The 22,569-nt window shown below is 41.2% G+C and overlaps 1 protein-coding gene across 1 annotated transcript in view; it reads left to right on the top strand.

The window, feature by feature from the left end:
* The window catches only part of PRIMA1 (proline rich membrane anchor 1), a 95,342-nt gene extending 75,824 nt beyond the window's left edge, over nucleotides 1-19,518 (top strand). The window contains exon 5 of the mRNA XM_023764089.1: nucleotides 19,078-19,518. Coding sequence (XP_023619857.1) covers nucleotides 19,078-19,135 — 58 coding nt within the window. The 3' untranslated portion in view covers nucleotides 19,136-19,518. The remainder of the gene's footprint in view (nucleotides 1-19,077) is intronic.
* Nucleotides 19,519-22,569: the final 3,051 nt, after the last annotated feature.

The raw sequence follows: 22,569 nt of genomic DNA, 5'->3' as shown, positions 1-22,569 counted from the left end.
GTGAGTCGAGGCAACGAGATGAGCTCAGCTGGGCAGACTCAGACCTTCTGAAACTGGGGAGAGGTAATACAGGGCAGGGTGGCAGAGAAAATCTCAGGGAGGCCGGGTGAGGAACAGGAGCCAGCACATGCAGACTAACCAAGGGTCAGGATCAAAGCATTATAACAGGCGGCAGGTTTGGGCTAACAAGGAGGAGCTATAGCCAAAGGCCTTCAGGTCAGGAAGCCCTGCGACTTCCTGGACAAGCTGGTCTTGGTGTGCTCCTCCACGAAAGGTGCTTCTGTGCAGGTGACTGAGCAGGGGAGGCGGAGACAGCAGGCAGAGCTGTCTCTGAAAGCCGCATGGCAGCGTGGACACACATTTCCACGCTCACATTCTGTGATTTCCTCTTGCCTCAAATACAGTTACAGAAACTGAAGAATCTCCTTGGCCGGTAACTCCGGATCTGGCAAAGAAAGTGCCAGCTAGTAACACCCAGGGAAAAGCTAAAATTTTCCATTATTTTATTCAGGAATGCTTATGTCTGCTCTTCTAACTTGGGCTTATTTCTAATACAAGGAAAAGTAAGTAATCAGGATTTTTTTTTTTTAAAGTAAAGCCTATACCTTTGGCCAAAACCTGTAAGTAAAAAATCTGACAGAAGTACAGTGTGAGAAGAAGGAGCTCCCAAAATCCTGGCAGCTAGTTTTCCACATAAAATATATTTTCAAAAGCTCTCTGCGTCTGCAATTTAGACAAACTACTTAGAACTAAGTTCCCAAACCTCTGCCAGGACACCAACATTTTAACTAATTTCTTTAAAACAGAAACAAGAGATGCACAGCGAATAGAGGCCAAGGGCAAGACAGAACTGTGAGAAAGGGAGCCCAGGGAGTGGGAGTGTCCCTGGGCATCTAGAGTCCACAGCCCCTAAAGCGTGCTTTCCGGCCTGGCTGTGCCCTGGAGGGCAAGACAAGATTCGTGAAGAAGCACAACTTCAACTTTCCTGATCTTCAGCAGAAGCCTCTCTCACCTACAAAGTGGACGGAGTGGCATCATGTCAGTAGGTTGTCACCATGTAGGCTCAAGGTATGAGGCCAAATTCAGACGTCTGATCTGTGATCTCTTAGAAGTCAAAATTAATTAAAAATCACCACTCTAAAAGTTACGGAGGTCTGTGGAGAGTCAAGAGTATAAAAGTGCCTAAGCCTGAAGCCATCTACTATTTATTTTTCATCCATGCATTTTAATCCAGCGCATTTTAGCATGATATGTGCGACTAAGTAAACTTTTCTCTCTCCATTTTATATAGCTGCCAACCAGGAACTGAAAAATGCCATTATAATCTTATAGAATTGCTCAAAATATAAAGATGTCACTAAAGGCAGGGAGGGAAGGATGACTACCATACAAGGAAGAATTTTATACTTTCAGATAGAAATAGGCACGCCTGCCCCAATACCAAAGAACACAGAAGAAACGCAGTATCCATTATGTGTCATTACTAACTTCATTATCAAAATGAGACTCAAAATAGTATCTCCACCTCTCATCCCAAAGAGTGATCAGACTGTTGGTAACTCAACTAACATTAATAACCCCACACGCATACGCCTGTGAATTAAAAACAGCAGCGTGCCCCTGCCACTTCTTTGTCCTCCAGCCCACAACTAACCTATCCTTCAAAGAAAACCTTTCACCCACACGATTTCTCACACTCGAACATGCAGGTATATCCCACACAGTGGGTGTGCTATATGCAAATTAGCAGAATGTCTATTCTTGACATAATGGGAGCTGAGGACGTTCTTTTGGATTTGAGCTTCTATCGCCTGCGTGGTGGCTGCTAGTGGCCTATCACTTTATTATGAAAACTCTGCTTCAATCCACCTTGAGAACACTTACAATTACATCTGACAGCAGACCAGCAGAAAAGAAAACATGGTAGTTGAGAGCAAAACTGTCAACAGATCTGAGTTAAAACAGTAAGACAAAGCCTTGGTCCACAGTGCAGAACAACCACACCCTGAAGGTTGACATTTTAGATTCTGAAGAATACATACAATTTTTTCTATTTTGCAAATTATTTCCTGTTTTCATGCCTCTTTTTCTTAAAAAAAAATCCACTTGAACATCCAAGGTCGCCTGACTTTATATGTAAGTAATAACTAATAGGAGTCATGGCTGGACACCCACTATAGTGGCTGGGAAGTTTCCGTGAACCAGCCTCCAGGAAGAAATTCTAGGGATTAAAAAACAGATCGGTCACTGTCTTGAAATGTTTAGAACTTGGGTTGCCCCACATTCCTTGGGCAAGTGTTTCATTGTTCTTTATGGGGATGCTTACCGAGAGTATTTGGTAAACAACAAAGGCACAGCCTATCTATGAGACTAGAAACAGCTCCATCTCTATCAGCTCATCTATCTTCTAAGTTATTAACTCAAGAGGGAGAGGAAACACTGGTGTTTTCCTGGTGGCTGAAAGAATGCAGGGCAAATCCAAGGTTTGAGGATCCAACTTCTCACTAATGGGGCCAATGTCACGTATGACAGCTCCCCAGAGGAGGTTTTCCTTCCAAACGTTGCTTTCTTTTCTGTTTCCAAGCTGCATTTTCAGGTAAACAAGCCACCCCACTGCTTCAGATGGGGGGCCCTGATATCTTTACAGGAAGTCACTGTCTGCCTCAGACACATTACGTGTCCACATTGGGAGCTGGTCCTCCGGGAGCCAGGGCCTGCTGTGCCGCCCCAGGAAAGGGAAGAGCTTTCTCTGACTCCAGGCTGGATTCTCTGGCCTAAGAGAAGCCACCAGAGAGCAGGCTGTCCCCTGTGCGATCCCCAGGGCACACCTGGAGGGCCCAGGCAGTCAAGGGCAAGAGAAGAAGGAACAGGAAACCTCTATAGAAGGATGCGCTATTCATGAAAAGAGACAAGTGCTTCTTCATCCCACGAGTGGCCCCACAGAGGACTTCTCTCCACCCCTTAGCCAGGAGTCACAGGGCAGATGCGGGAACTTTTAAGTATGCCTCCCTCTTATTTCTCTCAGTAATGGGAATTGTTTATTCTAAAGCTTATAGAACGAAGGTGTATTACTCCAAAATGGCACAATGCTTAACATCCTTCGTTGGAGGTGGAAATATTCGTAAAGTTGTTCTCCATGGGCACAATCTCAAAATGTCTCCAAAATACCTCTCCAACCTAAATAATTTTACAACTAGATTTGTGAAATTGAATGATTCAAGGACAAATACACATTTGTTTTAAAAAGATGAAATGGAATTCATTGACATGGTATATGAGAGTCCAAAAAACACATTCAGTCAGAAGAACCTACATTTTTGCCCTCTTTCTTCCTAAAACTAATTTGTTTTTGTTACTCATTCACCTCGCTATGATGCAATAATCACTGTTTTCATGGTTCCCTTGAGCGCTGGGCAATTGAACGTGTCAGTGTTCTTCTGCCGTCTCGTGACAAGTGCTTATTATGGTTGACTAATGTACCTCCAGAAGACCGGCCACCCGCTGCAGACGCGGCGTCGGGGCTGGACCCCGAGAAGATCAGCCTTGTAGATTGGCTCTGCCAGAAACCGGGGCCAATTAAGAGCCTGCTGCTCCCTGATGCCCACAGGACAGCCCCTTCCGGGCCTGAAACCTAGGCTGTTTGAAACACTATCAGAAGCAAGTGACTTCTAGACACGGGACCTGTGAGCCCTAACTCTCTCGTGGCGAGTTCACGAGGCCCAGTTCACCGCCCTCCCCTCCAAGTCAGTGTTGATCCCATTAATCTTCACGGTCACTTGTGTCAGAGTTGCTTGTGCTCAAAAGCGGTGTAGCTGCTGATGTGTGAGCAGGAGGGGCTGGCCTATGGCAGCCACTGGGAGAGTCAACAGCTGCCCGGACTCAGGAACACAGAGATTTCCAGGCCGTGGTTTTGCTTCTACCCTCCTCTTGGGCTGCCTAGCAGCGTGGCTCAATGGGAGCCGCTTCCTTCCGACTACGTCATGCCCGGCACCCATGGCTGTCATCTTCCAGCAATCGCTGCCCTCACAGAGCCCCCAGAAGCTCTTCAAAGACAACTGAGGCCCATTCTTCGTTGAAGGTATACCAACTCTTTATTAAATCTCAAGGCTGTGAGAGAAACTCAATTCTGGTCCTAAGGACGAGTATTATATATTAGTGAGGGAAGGGGACCCAGTGGTGGATGTTAAATGGCAAATGACAGGTATCCTTCCTCCTCTTTTTCCGGGTAAACGCCTCAACTTCTGTACACACACATACATACACACACACACACACACACACACACACAGTCCCTTTTCTATACCATTCCCATACTCAGTACACACCCATTACACTATGGTGGAGATTTTTTACTTGTCAACTTCACCTACCAGATAATAAATCTTGGAAGGAAGGGGCCATGGCTTATTCATATCTGTTTCCCCAGTACCTGGGCCAGGTCAAGGCTCATAATGGCTTAATGAGCTTTCCTCCATCTCTCAGGCTGAGTTGGCCACTCCCTGCTCCTAGTACTTTACATACTGCACAATGGTTAGCACATTATCGGCCTGGGCCTATGCTTTTTTCATCTCTGTATTCCCTAAACCTCGTCCAAAATAGGTGGTGAGTAAATATTTGTCAAGGGAAATACTGCTGAGTAGCCAAATGTGTCCAGATAATGAAAGGCTTCAGTAGTTCAGGCACTACAGCGTCACTGTAGGTTTTCAATGCAGGGTGTGATCTGATATAAAGTAGACTTTTAGCAGAATTCGTCTAGGTGGCCATAAGCCAGAAGACTGGATTGGTGTGGAGAGAGAAGAAGGCAGTACAAAAAGCTCAGAGCTGTTATGGTCACCTGGGCAAGTGACAGAAAGCCTGACCAGGCTGTGCTCCACAATGAACAGACCCTGAGGTCGGATGCTGACTCTACGTACGCCAGCTATGTGATCGTGGGCAAGTCACTGAACCCCCCGAGCCTCAGTCTCCTCATCTATGATACAGAACCAATGTCTCCTATGGCTGTAAGGATACAGTGAGGGGAATATGTAAAGCATATTGCCTGGCACAAACAGGGGCAGAAATATTTGATTTATGCATATGTCCCATAGCTTCCTTGTTTTTCCAAATATGAGTGGATCTCATGAAAGTATTACAAACAAGCCATAAGCCTACCTGGACAAGCAGAAGGAGGTTTGTATCTGGTAGAGGAGATTTCAGCTTCAGGGCCTGCAGGAGTTCCAGAACAACACTACGAGACAAGTACAGTTTATCCCGCTCCTAAATAGAACAAAAAAGAAGGAGGTAAGCAATTTCTAAAATTCAATTAGAACAGATCAAAGTCAAAAGAGCTTCTAAAAGATTCATAGATCAGAAATAAAAAATACTATTTAAAAATGCATAATGAACTGTCCTCAATAAATAAAATTAAAACTAAAAAGGAAAAAATTTTAAAGGCATTTTTGTGTATATGAGTTTACTGCAGCACTGAGAACACATAATTTTTTTACAATATATTTTTATTGATTTCAGAGAGGGAGAGAGAGATAGAAACATCAATGATGAGAGAGAATCACTGATCAGCTGCCTCCTGCATGCCCCCTACTAGGGATCAAGTCCACAACCCGGGCATGTGCCCTGACTGGGAATTGAACCATGTCTTTCTGGTTCATAAATCAATGCTCAACCACTGAGCAACACCGGCCAGGTGAGAACACATAATTTAATGCAGGGGTGTGGAATGTCCGGCCTGCGGGCCATATAAGGTCTGAGAAATCATTTAGTCTGGCCCTGCCAAGGCATTAGGGGTGAGTTAATGAAATGTTTGACCAAATATACCAGGCTAATTTTTAAAGTGATAATTTTATATGGCCCACAAATGATGTTATAAATATCCAAATGGCCCTTGGCAGAAAAAATGGTTCCCCATTCCTCATTTAATGGATAAGAAAACAACAGGCCTGCTCTTCAATACTGAAATCACAGGATTTGGTTCCTATACACAGGGAATGATATAGGTTCCCAGCATTGCAGAAATTAAACAAATCTAAAAGATTTTTGTTTCAATTGAAAATTATTTAGAGACAAATATGTACAACTGCTTAAAGGATCTCAAATACTTAATACTTTTTAAATGGATAATTTTAAGCACACAGAAAAATAAAGAGGTGAAATATATTATATACTTCATCAAATCATAACATTTTGCTCTGATTTTACATTTTTTAAATAATAAATCAAACACCACAGCAACAGTTGAAGGTACCTATATGGTGCTCTCTATTCTTTCTCCCTTCCTTGAAGTAGCCACTATTTTGAATCTGCTTATTACTTCATGTATTTTTTATACTTTTAATACATATGTATTATATTCGTATTATTTTGCATATTTTAAGATTTCTATTATAATGTATTATTATAAAATACTAGAGGCCTGATGCATGAAATTCGTGCAAGAGTAGGCCTTCCTTCCCCCGCTGCCGGCACTGGCTTCCCTCTCACCATCCGCAGGCACCTGGGACCCGGGCTTCCCTCGCAGCCCTGGCTTCGTCCAATCTAATTAGCATATTATGCTTTTATTATTATAATGTCCAATGCTTATCTCCATTATAATGTGTAATATTATTTTTGCATGTTTTAAAATTTCTATTGTAGTGTATAACATTATACATATATATATTGCATATTTTTAACTTCCTATCATGGTATCATACTCTGCATCTCTTTCTGCAACTTATAATTTTTCACTACATTACATTTTTTTAAATTAGCCCCTCTTGATACACACAGCTCTAATTCATTCAACTAAACGGATTAATAATGTGTATGAACATACCCAAACCCATCGATCTGTCCTCCTGTCAGTGGAACGCTAGATTGTTTTCAAGTTTGTCTTTTTTATTGTCAATTGTAACAGATGCAAAAAAGTATATAAAACCTAAGTGTACAGATAAGTGGATTAGCACCAGCAGCAGGTCAAACAGCAGCTCATGTAAGCATCTTAGAAGCCTCCTGTGTGTCCTTTCTTAACCACAATCAAGAACCTGGAGACCGCCCCGACCGGTTTGGCTCAGTGGATAGAGCATCGGCCTGGGGACTGAAAGGTCCCGTGTTCGATTCTGGTCAAGGGCATGTACCTTGGTTGCGGGCACATCCCCAGTAGCGGGTGTGAAGGAGGCAGCTGATCAATGTTTCTCTCTCATTGATGTTTCTAACTCTCTATTTCTCTCCCTTCTTCTCTGTGAAAAATCAATAAAATATATTTTAAAAAAAAATTTTAAGAACGTGGAGACCCTGTGGGTTTGTATCCAACAGTCTTTTCTTTCTACGCATTCTCGCCCATGCTATCTTGCCTCCTCATATGTCCAGTTATCTTTGTGTGCTGGATGCTTTATTAAAAAGTTATTTATAAAAATAATTTGAGGCCTGAAATGTGCACTAGGGGTACAGGGTTACCTTAAATGTACGAAACGAACTTTCTTATCTTGGGCCACCAAAGAACTTGATACCCAGCTGTGTCCACAAGAGGGCAAGTTTATTTCTGAGTTATCTTTACTTTGTGGTTCTGACCAAAAGTGTATGTGAGGGTGAGCGTATTAGACAGAGTTCCTGACAGAGTTCCCACTCTTGATAGATCCTGGATTGTGACTTCTGTCCCCTTAGCCTGAATCTTCCAGAATTTCGGCTAAGTCTTTCAGTCCCTTCTTCCAGAGAGGCAAACACCTACCTTCAGGGCTAGGCTCACATCTCTGCATTCCTCTGCTCTCCCAGATCTGAGCCTGGCCACTCTTCTATATCTGGTTAGCATTTTAATGCTTTTAAGAAGTTTTCAAACAATATTCTGTTTACTTTTTTAAACTTTTTAAGTTAAATGGGAGGATAGGTTCAAATTATCTACTCCATCCTTATCAGGGAGGAAGGCTAGGAATTTTTAAATGTATAGGTTATTTCATGAGAATAAGCCTCTTTATTATGCTGGGTCCTCATCCATGAATATGAGCTGTGTCTCTATTAAACGTTTAATAATATTTTCTGGTTATCTCCATAAAGTTCTTGCAGATTTTGATAGATTTTTTGTTGCCATAATAAATGACATTTTTAAAGTACATTTACTAGTATAGTCATTTGTAGCTGAATATTAAGGTAGGTAATTTCTGGGTATCCATTTGTACCCAGCATCCTTGCTGAACTCTCTTATAAAAGTTATAAAAAGGTGCCAATAGATAGATTCTCTTTGGTTCATTTATAATCACATATCTACAAAAAGTGAGAGTTTTATTTTTCCTTTCCTTTCCAATATGTTGGATTTTTCTTCCTGTCTTACTGAACTTAGTAGGACACACAGGACCAGAGTGAATAGGAGCAGTGGTAACGGGCATCCTTGTCTTACTTATTATTGTAAAGGGACTACTGCTGGCACTTCACCATTAAGTATAATGTTTCCTAGAGGTTTCTGATTAACAACCTTTGTCAAGTTAAAGAAGTTACTTCTATTCCTAGTTGGACAAGAATTATCGTAAGTGGATGTTGAATTACAAAGAGTGTTTCTTTTCTATCTGCTGAGATAATGATAAAAGTTTTTCTACATTAATCTGGTAACACGGTGACATAAATAAGTGTTCTAATAGTTAAACCACTATTACATTTCAAGAAAAATAATTTGCTATTATTCCTTCAGAATTTTTGTATCTCTGTCAGGTTAGTATCAACTATCTATTGGCCTCATAATGTATTGCAGTACATCTTTTAGTACTTGTTTCAGTTAAAAATATATTAGGAAATTTCTAATTTTCCAAATAGTTTATTTAGCCTTCACTCTTAAATAATAGCTTAGCTGGTAGAGAATTCCAGGTGAACCATTATTTTTTTTCTCACAATTTTAAAGACATTTTTCCCATTATCTTCTGGCTTCCATTGTGCTGTTGAGAAGTTTGTTGTCAGTCTATCTACAAAGTGTCTTTTCTTTTGCTTGCTCTTAACAAATTTTATCTGTCTTGGTTGTTCTGTCAATTTGTACCTTACTTATGTAGTCTATGACATGAGCAGGTAAATTTTTAGTTTATTTGTAATACTTTTAGTGCTCATTATGCTTCCTGAATCAAAGCATTAATGACTTTCATCAATTCTAGAATTGCTAAGAAACCTATTTTCCCTCTCTGAAACACTTCTCTTTCTCATCGTGATCTCTTCATCTCTTTGCTGCATACTATGTAGTTTCTTCAGTTCTACTTTCCATTTTACCAATTCCCTCTTTGGCTATGTCTAATTTGCTGTTTAACCTGTCCATCAAGTTTTTTTTTATGTCAGTGACTATTTCATTTCTAGACTACCTACTTTTTTTTTAAGTGACTAAATGTCTTCTCATGTTTTTAATTCTCCTTTGCCTGATTATCATTTAAAGTATGTTTTATAATTTCTATCACATCGTTCTAATACTGGAAATCCTTAGGGGAAAAATAATCTTGCTGTTTGTTGACTCTGTTATCTAGCTCATGGTGGATTATTTCTTCATATGATTTATAATTTTAGATTCTGGCTCATGTTCATCAGGATTTTATTTGTGGAAATCCTGTTAGGCCTAAGTTGAAAGCATATCCCTCCAGAGAGGTTTGAGGATTGACTTCAGGTTTGGTTCTGCCAGACTCTCCAATGCTATTCCTTGCTCAGCACCTATGTTACTTGGCTTTTTAGTTCAGAGCATGTAGGTATTATAAATCAAATTCTAAACATGTTCAAAGGTAGGTTCATGTTTACTAATTCTCAAAGTTACTATAAATCTTTCAGTTCTCAGATTATACAGATCCCATTCTTTGTCACCTCCATATAAGAATATATTCTTTCCCAATCACCCTTTTACCAAATGGATAGCCTGTCAAGGGTCCTGACTTCCTGCTGGGGATGACTCTGTTCCAACTCCCAGCCTAAAATAGTCCCAAGACCTCAGCTCCTTTCTCTGTGTGGGCTTTAAAACTCAAGCCACTAAGTTGCCGAAGCAAGCACCACCGCCCCTTCCCTATCTCGAGACTTCTACACTATCAGCTTCTATGCTTACCCTCTGGTTCTCAATGTCCTCTGCATTTTTGTCTCCTTTCATTTTTATAAAATTAGCTCTATTTTAAAAATCATGTTTATTTCATCCAGCATTTCTGGTGTTTAAATGGGGCAGTTTTCAGGTTATCTAGGATGCCAGATTGGCAGAAAGAGAAGTCTCCAAGTCCCTTATGTTTCCATGCCCTTTCTTTTTATTAAATATAGAGAAGGCTTGATTAGATACTGCTATTGAACAGTTTCCGATAGTTTCTCATTATCTATGAAGTAGGTGGGAACACCCTAGATTGAAGCTTTCTGTAAGTAACATTCATTTCAAGTTGAAAAATGAGAAAGGGTGATGACAGTAGGATGTGGGAGGCCCCTAAAGTTATGATCGATTATGAGGGGATAATAATGTATAGTGAATATTCAAATCCAAGAATATGTTGAATTCAAATTGGTGGAAGTTCCCCTGTCATTAATACCAATACTGGACAACTTAATAAATTCAAACTCATTATGGTTCCTCCTTTGGAAAATGCACTAATTTAAATAAATCAAGCATAAAGAAAATGACTTTTAAATACAGAGCATCTTTTCATTCTATTTGGTGCTGTGTCCTACAGATCTTTTTTTTTTTAAGGAAAAGGTTATTTTTCAGGAAGGATTTGAAAAAAGACAAAATGCTGATTATTTTGGTAGTTAGGAAACATATCATTCCAGACAGAGTAATGGTTTATAATCGGAAAGACTAAAGAGAGGATTATCACGGAACACTTAACATGGCAGAGTGGACACAAAATGGAAAGAAATGAGACAACTATGTTTTAAATAGAATTAAAGCCTTGGTATAAAATTAGATTTTTATGAGGAAAATAAAGGGCTTACAGAAGTGAACAACATGAATAAAGGAGCATTCTGAACATTCAAGAAAACAGCAGAAACAGAGACCCCATTGAAAATAAACTTGGAAATTGGAAAGTAAGATTTGCACATTGTTCGTAAGGACAGAAATGCCTCCTGCTTTTCCATTAGCGTCTACCAGCTCCAACAAGGCTGCTATATGCACTGGGCAAGCAGTAGTTTTCCACTTCGCCAGTGGTGGGGCAGGGGATCTAAAGCTAATGCAATAGAGGAAGCATTATTAAGGCAAGATGACAAAAGATGAGATTACAATCTCAGAGGCCGAGAACCCAGCCCTGGGGAGACAGATAAATGATGAGAATTAAGGAGCTCTTCACAGGCTTTTACAAATGACTGCCTAATTTTTTTCTACTTTGGGTATAAAATAATACGTAGTGATGGCTAGCCCATTAATCATGGGTAAACTTGAGAAGGACTTTAAGAGGTCATTTAGACTATTATCTCATTTCAATCAAAATACCTCTTCTCTTGTCCAGCCGGCATGGCTCAGTGGTTGAGCATCAACTTATGAACCAAGAAGTCATGGTTTGGATTCCTGGTCAGGGCACATGCCCGGGTTGAGGGCTCAATCCCCAGTCAGGGCATGTAGGAGACAGCCGATCAATGGTTCTCTCTTATCAACACGTTTCTATCTCTCTTTCCTTATCCCTTCCTCTCTGAAATTAATAAAAATATTTTTTTAAATAGCTCTTCTCTTCTAAACTAGATGATTCTCAATCCTCCAAACTTGCATATTTAAGACATTTTATGTACATACTAGAGGCCTGGTGCACGAATTCATGCACTGGTGGGGTCCCTTGGCCTGGCCTGCAGGGATTTAGCCAAAATCAGCTCTCTGACATCCCCTGAGGGGTCCTGGATTCCAAGAGGGTGGTTCTCGGGTGACGCACTCTGGAATCAGGCTCCCTCCTCCCTGGTTCCAGGTGCATCACCTGAGAACCGCAGTTGCCAAGTCACCACAGCTTGGCAGCTCCTGCATTGAGCATCTGCCCCCTGGTGGTCATTGTGCATCATAGCTACCGGTTGGACAGTCGAACAGTCAGACAGTCACTTAGGCTTTTATATATGTAGATGTAAAGTGTTTCTTTCCAATGATATTTATTAGACCTCAGTAGAATTACCCATTTTAAAACTATATTGAAGCAATTAGCCTAAGAGGGATTTGACACAACTGTGCACACTTACCTTAGTGAAAGCTCGGTAACATAAGCCACACACCTCCACCAGGTAGGCCAGAGTGAAGACAGCATTCTGAATGACAAAGCTGAGCAGTTTTGAAAACGGTTCCAACAAACTCTGCAATGAGATTGGGGCCAAATAAAATCCATTGCTGACTCTTTCATTTTAAAAAGTATTAAAGTCTTATGATACTTTAATGGGATCACTCTTTTCTTTTTATTTAAGATTTGTTGCCAGGTGGCTACTGTACCAACGCTGTTGGTCTAACAAGAACAGAACTATACCTTCAATCAATGGCTTGAAGAGCATGGTTTAATCATTTTATTGCTTTAAGAAAGCATTTTTTTCCAGACGGCATCATTTTTAAACCCACCGAACTCCAATGCTATCCTCATGTGCACCCCCAGCTGCCAAGACTCGGAAAGGTTTGCATTAGATCTCCCACTCTATTTCTCAGAACTCCTAGGGCTCTATGGGTTCATCAGATCCAGCTCCTCTCAAAGTTTGTCACCTCAGTTAGATAGCACAAACCAACCCTGCATGTGAGCACCAAAGCACGATTAGCTTAGAGACAGTTCATCATAACCCAGCTTCCTGCCAAGGTTAGCATCAAAAAGGCATCGTCAGTTTTGCTTTCTCCATCTGAAATCCGCCCATAAAGGGTTGGTTTTAATCCATATGCTTTCTGAAGCCATTTAGAAACATTTATGGAGCACCAACTAAGTATCCGGCAGAGTTAGATGTTTTCATATAGTTTCTCTTATTCAAATTCCTTATAACAATCCTGGGGAGACAGTATGCTACAATAGGTAAGGACACAGGTCTAGAGTTTCACACACGTGTTTTCAAACTCTAGCTCTCTGTGACCTTGGATAGGTGACTTAATCTCTCTGGACTTGGTTCTCTCCTCTGCAAAGGGCGGATAACAATGCCCTCCACGTCACTGTATTGTTGTGAGAATTAAAGGGGATAAGCCCTCCATCACTATTAGCTGTGATCTGCTTCGTAACTGAAGCTTCAGCACCCCTACGCTGCAGCGGAGGCAGTTAAGCAGGAAGTAACTTGCTCAAAGCCATGCAGATATCGAATGGGATTCAAAACCAAACTCCAGGGCAATTTCCAGAGGCAGAATTGCTCTGTGGGGAAGGCAGGATCATTTAGATTGGGCTCCAAAAGACTCCCAGGCCATTATTCCCACTACCTCTGAACCTCTACAGTCCTAACTGTCTGGATTATGAAAGTAATGCCTGCTCCATGTGTAAATGCAGGATCTGTGGAAAGTATAGATGAGGAAATAGAAGTCATCCATAATCCTACCACCCAGTGATAACATTTTGTTATATTTCCCTTCTTTGTGGCACACAAGTTTATAAGTTGAAATCTTACACATATACAATCCTACGTTAATATAATAATAAAAGTAATGTCTAATGCTACTTAATTCTTCATAATCATCCATTTCAATGACCACAAAGTCCGTTTCATGATAACATCCCAATAAATAGATTTTTGCACAATATTTGCATTTTCTTCTTATTCCTTAGAATAGAGTCCCAGAAAATAAATGACTAAATCAAAGGATATGGTCATTTTAAGATCCTTTTTCCTTATTGATATAAAAATGAATTCATTACATGTGAGTTGCCCCTGAGGGTAGGAATTATATCTTTAATTTGTTTGTATTCCCCACATAAACCCATGTAGTACTTGCCACATAAAATAAATCTTAAAAAGAAACGCTTTGAAGTAGTACTGCTGATTCAGCATTCTTTGCTCTGTATAAATGTTGCCTTGGATGATGGATGAATGGGGACAGGAATATGTCTCTGTTGATATATAACGCATTCCTGCTTGCCAAGAAATAAAGAAACCTCAATTCAAACCTACATAGAAATTTGCTCTTTCATCCAGCAAAGCAGCATGGCCATGGGGCGATATGGTGCAACAGAAAAATCAAGGAACTTGAAAGCAAAGGACCTAAGTTCCACTAACCAGCTCTGTAACCTTGGCCAAGACTTCATCTCTCTGAGCCTTTCCCTTAACTGTTAACGAACAGATTAGACCAAATGATCTCTTTGCAGCTTTCCAGCATCAACCATGAGTCTGTGAAAGCACATTCAAGGTAAACATTATGGGAAATGTGCCTTCTTGGTACATTAACTAATAGTCACAAGCCACTGCAGTACCAACTACTGCACCATTGCATATAACGCAGCCCAGAAAGGAAGCCAGGAACGCAAAGGTGAACGGGATGCAGTGCTGGAATTCATGAAGCTCAGTCTCACTGGGGAGACGTCGGTACAATATAAGAGCTAATTCAGAGAGCTCTATCACGTACCGTGGGATATGATATAGGAGGAAGTTGCTACAGAGAATGTGAGCGTTTTTCATTGAAATTCAAATTCTCATTATAAAGATTGAGAAGTTCGCCTCACTGACAAGGATATACAGCATTTCAGGTAAAGGAAATGGCCTAAGCAAAGGCAAGGAAGTATGAAATTAAATAAGACTATAAATGCAAAGCCATTAGCACAATGCCTGCCATCTGGTACGTGCTCGGAAACAGTGGTTGTTGTTTTGATGATGATGATGATTCTGAAAGTAGGCAGGAGGCATGGGGGATGGGACAGGTAGCCGGAGACTAAATTGGAAAGGTGGGCTGGCAAGTTAATGAAGTACCTTCTTCTTATGCCACATTAAGGCATTTTGCACATTACCCTAAAAGAAATGAGAAAGTATCAAAGATTTTAAAGCGAGGAATTAATGTGATGAGATCTGTGTTTAGAAGGATCACCTTGTTCGTCGTATGGAGGACAGACTGATGGACATGGCCCCAAACTGAGAGGACCAATGATTAAAAATGATGCTGTGATATAGTTGAGCTCTTCACACTGGACACTTTGAAGGAGACTGCAAGTGAAGCGCTCAGCACGCAGTGACTGCTCCTTCAGCACTGCCCATGCTTGCTTTGCAGGCGAAAACATAACTAAATTCCAACTGGTTTTGTTTGTCTGAAACATACATACCCTTGTGGCATTGGTAGAGGGGATCTTCAAGAGACAAATCATAATTCTCAAACTGGAATCTAAAGAACACTGTGAACAAATAGCAAAAAAGTAAAAGTCGGTACCCTTCTTCATATATCTTTGCTTCATATATTTCCTATAAGCATTTACGTTAGGAAACAAAATCTGAGATATAGCTGCCTCCTTATCGTTTTCCATGCCATATATTCATGTTGATAAACATCATTCTCAGGTTTTAAAAAAATGTATTAAACAATGTTAAACAGTTAAATAATTAAACATAGTTTACAAACTATTTCTCAAAGATATATCCCTAAAATAAAGTCAGATAGCATTAAAGAGTTGGACAAACAGACAGACGGATGGACGGGTGGATGGATGGATTAACATAGGTGAATAGGTAGATATTAAATGTGCCCACATCTACACTAATTTGTTAAAGGCCATGTTGAAAAGAAACTTAGATCAGTTTAAAACCATTAGACTTATTAATCCAAATAAAAGCCAGTTTCATCTGCCCTTCCTCTGCTACCAAAAGACACGACAAAACCCTGGGGAAAATCAATGTGTCTCTCTCATATCGATGTTTCTCTCTCTCTTTCTCTCTCTCCTTCTCTCCCTCCCTCCCTTCCACTCTCTCTAATAATCAACAGAAAAAATATTCTCCAGTCAGGATTAACAACAACAACAACAAAAGCAGAAGATAATCAGAGAAAGGGCCCAGATCTGATCTAGCAGGGCAGTTTTCACACATGTTCTGAAGTTCCGAAAGTATTTCGCAAGTATTTCCCAAGGGAAACGTCGGTCTGTTTAATCTGCTCAATATCCATCGGAGTGGATGTGACATTTACATTACTTTGAACCAGGGGCTGAAAACTGGCTGTGCATCAGGTCCCTAGAGCGTTTTTAAAATCAGGAAATAACATTTTGGAAAACATGGGAAGATCAACAGCATGGAGCCTGCATTCCCACAGAACAGTTGGCTGGAGAGGAGCAGCAGCTGACCCTGTGGAAGGGACTGGTGCTCTCCAGTTTGCAAGGGTCTGGACTCTTCTTATTCCTTATCTCATTTCATTCCTATGGGCAGTCAGGGTGGTCCCTGTGGACAGGACTGAAGGTCACAATTTAGACTTGCCAGTTGTTTGCAACTGGCAATACGTCCAACTGGTCAGTGTTCAAGTTTAACTTTTTTTCTTTTTGTTAATTTTCACCCAAGAATATTTTTCCCATTGATTTTTTATATAGAGAGTGGAAGGGGGAGAGAGAGAGAGAGAGAGAGAGAGAGAGAGAGAGAGAGACAGACAAACCGCAACTCAGGTACATGCCCTTGACCAGGAATCAAACCTAAGACCCTTCGGTCTATAGGCCAATGCTCTAACCACTGAGAATACTGGCCAGGGACCAAGTTTAATATTTTTTTAAAAAATATATTTTATTTATTTTTTTACAGAGAGGAAGGGAAAGGGATAGAGAGTTAGAAACATCGATGAGAGAGAAACATCGATCAGCTGCCTCCTGCACACTCCCTACTGGGGATGTGCCCGCAACCAAGGTACATGCCCTTCACTGGAATCGAACCTGGGACCCTTGAGTCCGCAGGCCAACGCTCTATCCACTGAGCCAAACCAGTTAGGGCCCAAGTTTAATATTTTGACTATAGCATCAGCCTATCAGCATTTGAATTTACCAGGCTAGCCCCACCCCTCCTCTTAAGCAACAGATGGCTCTGGATGGCTCTCTGGTCCCAGGGAGGTTCCATGTGGCCAACTTAAAGCGTGTGTACTTGATTTCCTACATGTTCATGCGCAGTAGCTATATATGTACATGGTTTCAAAGTACTAATCCTTTTGCTTGGATTTATTCAGCTAGTCCAGACTTGTGGGTAGACAAGAATCAAAAGATGTGAGAGAGAGTAAAGATCTCAGCATTCCTGCTTCTCACGTAATTTCAAACTCAAAGAAAGCAGCACCAACCTAAGGGTCCCTGGATTATCAACCTTAAAGAACCTATGTGGGGGGTCACATTTCCCAAATCTGCCAATTTGGAAAAAGGTATTATCAGAGGTGATTGGTCTTTATAAAACATTTTACATACATGTGATACTCAATTTAGAAGAGGAGCTGCCAACATGTAACTTCATCTGTCAGATTAACAAGTGATTCATTAACAAGTTGAAAACTTCTAGCTGTGATCTGCATAGAGCAAATGCGGTTCATAGACATAGCAATGGTCACCACCAACACCTCTTCCTCGCAGCTGTAGAGCCCTGAATGCTTCGAGTCACCCCTGCTTTAGAAGGACTCTAGAAGTCTGTTTGTGGAAAGGACACTGGACTGGGCGTCAGGGAGTGCTAATCCTCCCGCTGCCACTGCTTCTCTGAATATGCAGTCCCCATCTGGAAAATGGGGACATTGGAAAGGATGGCTTTCATAGGTCCCTTCCAGCTTCAACAGCATAGGATTCTGTTTTCATGTTTAGTGGGCTCATGTTGAAAATGTTTCTTAGGCTATCAGATTTCCAGCGAGGCCCTTGTGTGTGTATTCTTGGAGGGTGGGCTGGAGAGAGGAGGGTGTAAAGCCATCAAGAATATCATCTTGGTCTTGCAAGTACAGTATTCACCAATATATAGCAATCACTTCCATTTAGATAATTCTCTGAAGTCGAAGCTTTACATTATATGTCTGGTCTCCTTTTAGAAAAACTGCTTACTCATTTACCTAAGTATTTACTTAATATCCACTTGACAATTTTTTCTATAAACTGGAAACATGAAATCACTAAGTCAAAATGCTCACTGCATATAGCGGTCATTCAGAGAGAACAACCTAAACAATCTTCTCCACTCCAGGGCTAACAGAGAGTCCAGACAGCCCTTTATGAAACAAGATGGATGATCTGCAAACAGAAACAAGTAATTTAAAATGAAATCCTGGGCTCAGCTCACCTTCAGAGGCAAAACACCAGGCAGCTTGACAAAAAATGTCTGAAACTGATTGCTGATTGTGGTCCAGAGGCTACTAGGAGAATCCATGGGCAAAGCTTCCATGAAGGTAGCAATGTTCTCCAAACAGTGTATCATAGCACCCCCTGCTGGTAAATTCTTTTTGTTATTTAGACCCTAAAAACAAAAGCATAGGCGATCAACTGCTGAAACAGCATGGGAATTTGTGTAGCTACTTGGTAAAGATCAATTTTTAAAATCACATATTCAGGCTATAATTGTGTTGTGTGCCACTGTATACGGTAAGCATTGCAATTGGCAGGAGTACAGAGAAAAATCAACACATTCGGACAAATGTAGGAGGAAAAATTGTGATCATTGACTCAGTGTGAAAAGGTGAAATGTAAGTAAGAAAAACATCGTTTAAACATCTACAATTGGCATGGTTAGGTGCTAAAGAGATACAATGAATGATGCTTGCGGGAAACTCTATTGGCCAGAGACTAAGAGTAATGACCAGCAGCAAAGTCCCGATGGCAACCCACCAACACTCCAAGCTAATTGAGAGAGCTAATAAGCAGAGGACCTGAGACATGAATCCAAGTCTCGCAATGCAACGACTGAGTGGAGCTGAGAATTGACTTCAAGTCTCATGACAGTGATACATCAGATAAGCAGGACTTGAATCTGAATCTCCTGATACATTGAATAAGTGAAACTGACACTTGAATCCAAGTCTCATGACACAGCGCACACTGCTCTACCCACCGCACCTTAGAAAGGTAGGAAGTTCTCAGAGGTGAGTTCTCAATGGTCCACCCTTTGGTTGAGGGTGTCAAGATGCTTTAAGTAAACAGTAAATTCATTCAAAACTGCACTGTCTAACTGACACTTGCCTAGGCATTGGCAATTTTTACATTAATTTTTAAACTTTAAATTACTTTTAATTTTAAATTAAAATTGTTTACTTTAAATTTTAAATTAGATGACTTTCTTCCTCAGCAGGGATTTCAGTGGGAGCTTAGAGTGTCATCAAAGCAGACCTACCTCCAGGAGCTGACTGAGAGCAGCAATAGAGCTCAGCTCATTGAAGTCCATCAGAGACGTGGCTAAGGTCCGTAAAAAAGTCCCATCTGGAAAGTGAACAGTCAGATTTAGTAAGGTTCCGGTTTCCGGCGACCAGCCACATCAATGGAGCCTGCACTCCCCACGGATGAATTACCTTTGATAGTGCTCTGGAACAGCTGCGGGAAGATGCCGTTGGGGGCCAGCTGATGGAAGATGCAGCGCAGAAACTGCTTGGCCACGCCTGCTGCATTGCCCGGAACCATCATGCTGAGGGTGAGCAGGGAAAGGAAAGACAAGGAATCGTGGGATAAACCGAATGAGGTTAGGTATTTATTTTCTTGCTTATTTAGAGTTCAGGCATTTACATGTACCAACCCACGGATGGAATGTCTTATTGTCATTTTCATCTGTGAGATGAAATAGTCTAATCCAGGGGTGGGCAAACTTTTTGACTCGAGGGCCACAATGGGTTCTTAAACTGGACCGGAGGGCCGGAACAAAAGCATGGATGGAGTGTTTGTGTGAACTAACATAAATTCAAAGTAAACATCATTACATAAAAGGGTACGGTCTTTTTTTTTTTTTTTTTTTTTAGTTTTATTCATTTCAAACGGGCCGTATCCGGCCCGAGGGCCGTAGTTTGCCCACGGCTGGTCTAATCACATAGAATCCTGCTGATAAGTTTTTAGAAAGAGAGAACCAGAAGTGCCAGGGTGGCCGCAGGTTAATTCCAGCCACCCCCGTGTACAGATGAGGGTTTTGAGACCCAGAGTGAACTACCATATAAACTACCATATCCTCTAGAGACTGGCAGAGTCAGGACTAGAATGCAGGATGAGGATTATCAGTAAGATCCTCCCAGAAAGTGTCACTGGCTACAAGAGAGAGCTTCTCTGAGAAAAAATACAGGGAGGGGGGGTGTTCATTCCTAGTGGGAAAGCTGGGAAGTTTTTGGGGGGTGAGGGGCTCTGGGTTGGTACTTGTAGAATGGATAGGACTTTGATGTGTGCGGTTTCCCCTGTACCCTCTGTACCATCTCTGCATGTCAAAAGAGGGAGCCTTGATGATTATGTGGCCCTGGCCCTCAGATTCAAGCATTAGAAAGGATATTCCTAGAGTGATTAGGGGGTGAGTTACCAGAAGAAAGAGGAAATCAGCTCTGAAAAAGAAACTAACTACTGATACATGTAAAAACATAGATGAATCTCAAAAGCATTATGCTAAGTAGGAGTTAGACACAAAAGAGTAATTACATTTATATGAAGCTGTATGGTGGGAAAATTCATGATGGTGTTTGCCTCTCGGGGGGTGGAGATTAGGAAGATGCATGAGGGAACTCTCTGAGGGTGATGGTAATGTTCTATTTTGACAGAGGTTTGGGTTATGCAGGTGTATGCATTTGTCAAAACTCGGTTAATGTATACTTATGATATGTGCACACTCTTGTATGTAAATTTTGCATTAGAAAAAAACATAAACAAAAATCAAACTTTATTAATGATAACTGCTGAAGAATTAGCATACTGAGGGAGCATGCTGATGTCTGAAAATTACTTTGAAATGCATTCAAAAATAAAATGGATGATGATTGGATACATGGTTGGGTATGTGATAAAGCAAGCTAAGTCATATCGCTCCCCACTCTCTGCTTCACTCGGTACAAGTCGGACTTCTTACAATGGCCTCCGGGCTCTTCCTGGCCTGGCCTCCCATTCCCCCGGCTATCTCATCCCCTACCCGTCCTTCCGTGCTCATTCTGCTCCAGCCTACATTAGTCTTGTTCCCCAAATACACCATGTCCTCTCCTGACTTACGGTCTTTGCTGCTTCCTCTGCCTGGAAGATTCTTTCTATTAATCGCTGCATGTATGCATCTCCCCTTTTTCAGGTTTTGTTCAAAGGCCACTTCCTCAGAGGCTGCCCTGACTATTATATCTAAAACACTACCTCCAGTAGCTCTCCATCTCCTAGACTTACTTGATTATTTTTCATAGCATTTAGCACTAACTGATATTAAATTACATACCAGTTTCCTCATTAATTTGCTTATTGTCTGCCTCCCCGACTAGAATATAAGTTCTATGAAAGCCAGGATGTGCTGTTTTGTAAACTACCATATCCTCAGTTCCTAGTCGTCACTCCATAATGCTTGTTGAATAAATGAATGTTACACATGTCTCACTACACTTTTTGTTCATAGCACTCAGTCCTGTTTACAATTATAAACTCGTGCAGATATTTTGTTCATGTTTGCCTCCCAGACAGTCTGTGAGCCCTACAAGGTCAGGATCATGTCCGTTTTGCCCCGAGTTGAAATCTAGCATCTAGCACAATGCCTGGTACAGAGTGGGCTCGAAAATACTGACTAAAATGAGTGAACGCGTGAAGGAATGAATGAAGGTGTGAAGAGAAAATGGACACGTGCTCTGGGGAACAGCAACTGAACTAACCATATTCCTTCCACGGTACACACTCTGCTGTTTTAGAAACAGGATGGACAAGCACAAAAGACAAAAGGAAGTGAGATTTGGGCTCACTTTAGGACCTTACCTTTCTGCTTGATTAGAAAAAGTAGTGCTGGATGCCAATCTAGGAAGTAAGCAAACAGAGTCCATGAGTATCTGAGGCTTCATGAGGAAGTGCATAGTACTGCGGTAGGACCATGTGGATCTGGTCTAGACAGCGAGACATGTGAACCCATTGACAATTCCCTCGACCAGGGACAGAGGGCCCACACAGCGGTCAGGCTACAGGGTTCAACTTAACCTAGTTTCTGAGAGCTGATTTCTGCAACAAATCAGATATTCCCACGGAAATGCATATAGTTAAGTTGGTTTAATATCGCCCAGCCAATCTGCAAAATGGCCTCTACAGCCAGGCCAGAGAGGTGTCAGGATAGCATTTGGCCCACCCCACCCCATATTAACTCAAAATGTATTTCTTCGTATACAACCTCTGAACCCTAACAAACAAATCGCAAATTGTAAACGCCTCTCTAAGATAGTAAAATGAGTAACAGGGGTATCTGTCAGCTATTTCTTAAGTTGAAAGGACAAACTGAAAAATGTATTAGGATAAGTAATCATTATATAACATGAAGTTTTTGAAAAGTATAACTATATGGTTCTGTACACGTGGAAACAATCTATAGGTACAGAAGGAGAATATACTAAATTGGTAGGTATAGAAAAACATGCCATGATCAGTAAGATATTAAAGAAACAGCCTAGCTGGTGTGGCTCAGTAGCTGAACATTGACCTGTGAACCAGGAGGTCATCGTTTGATTCCTGGTCAGGGCACATGCGTAGGGTGTGGACTCAATCCCCAGTAGTGGGCGTGCAGGAGACAGCTGATCAACAATTCTCTCTCATTGATGTTTCTATCTCTCTCTCCCTTTCCCTTCCTCTCTGAAATCAATAAAAAATA

Source organism: Myotis lucifugus, unplaced genomic scaffold (assembly GCF_000147115.1).
Source record: "Myotis lucifugus unplaced genomic scaffold, Myoluc2.0 scaffold_316, whole genome shotgun sequence".
Taxonomy (NCBI): Eukaryota; Metazoa; Chordata; class Mammalia; order Chiroptera; family Vespertilionidae; genus Myotis; species Myotis lucifugus.
Note: the sequence above shows the minus strand (reverse complement) of the source record. Positions and strands in the feature narration are given on the sequence as shown.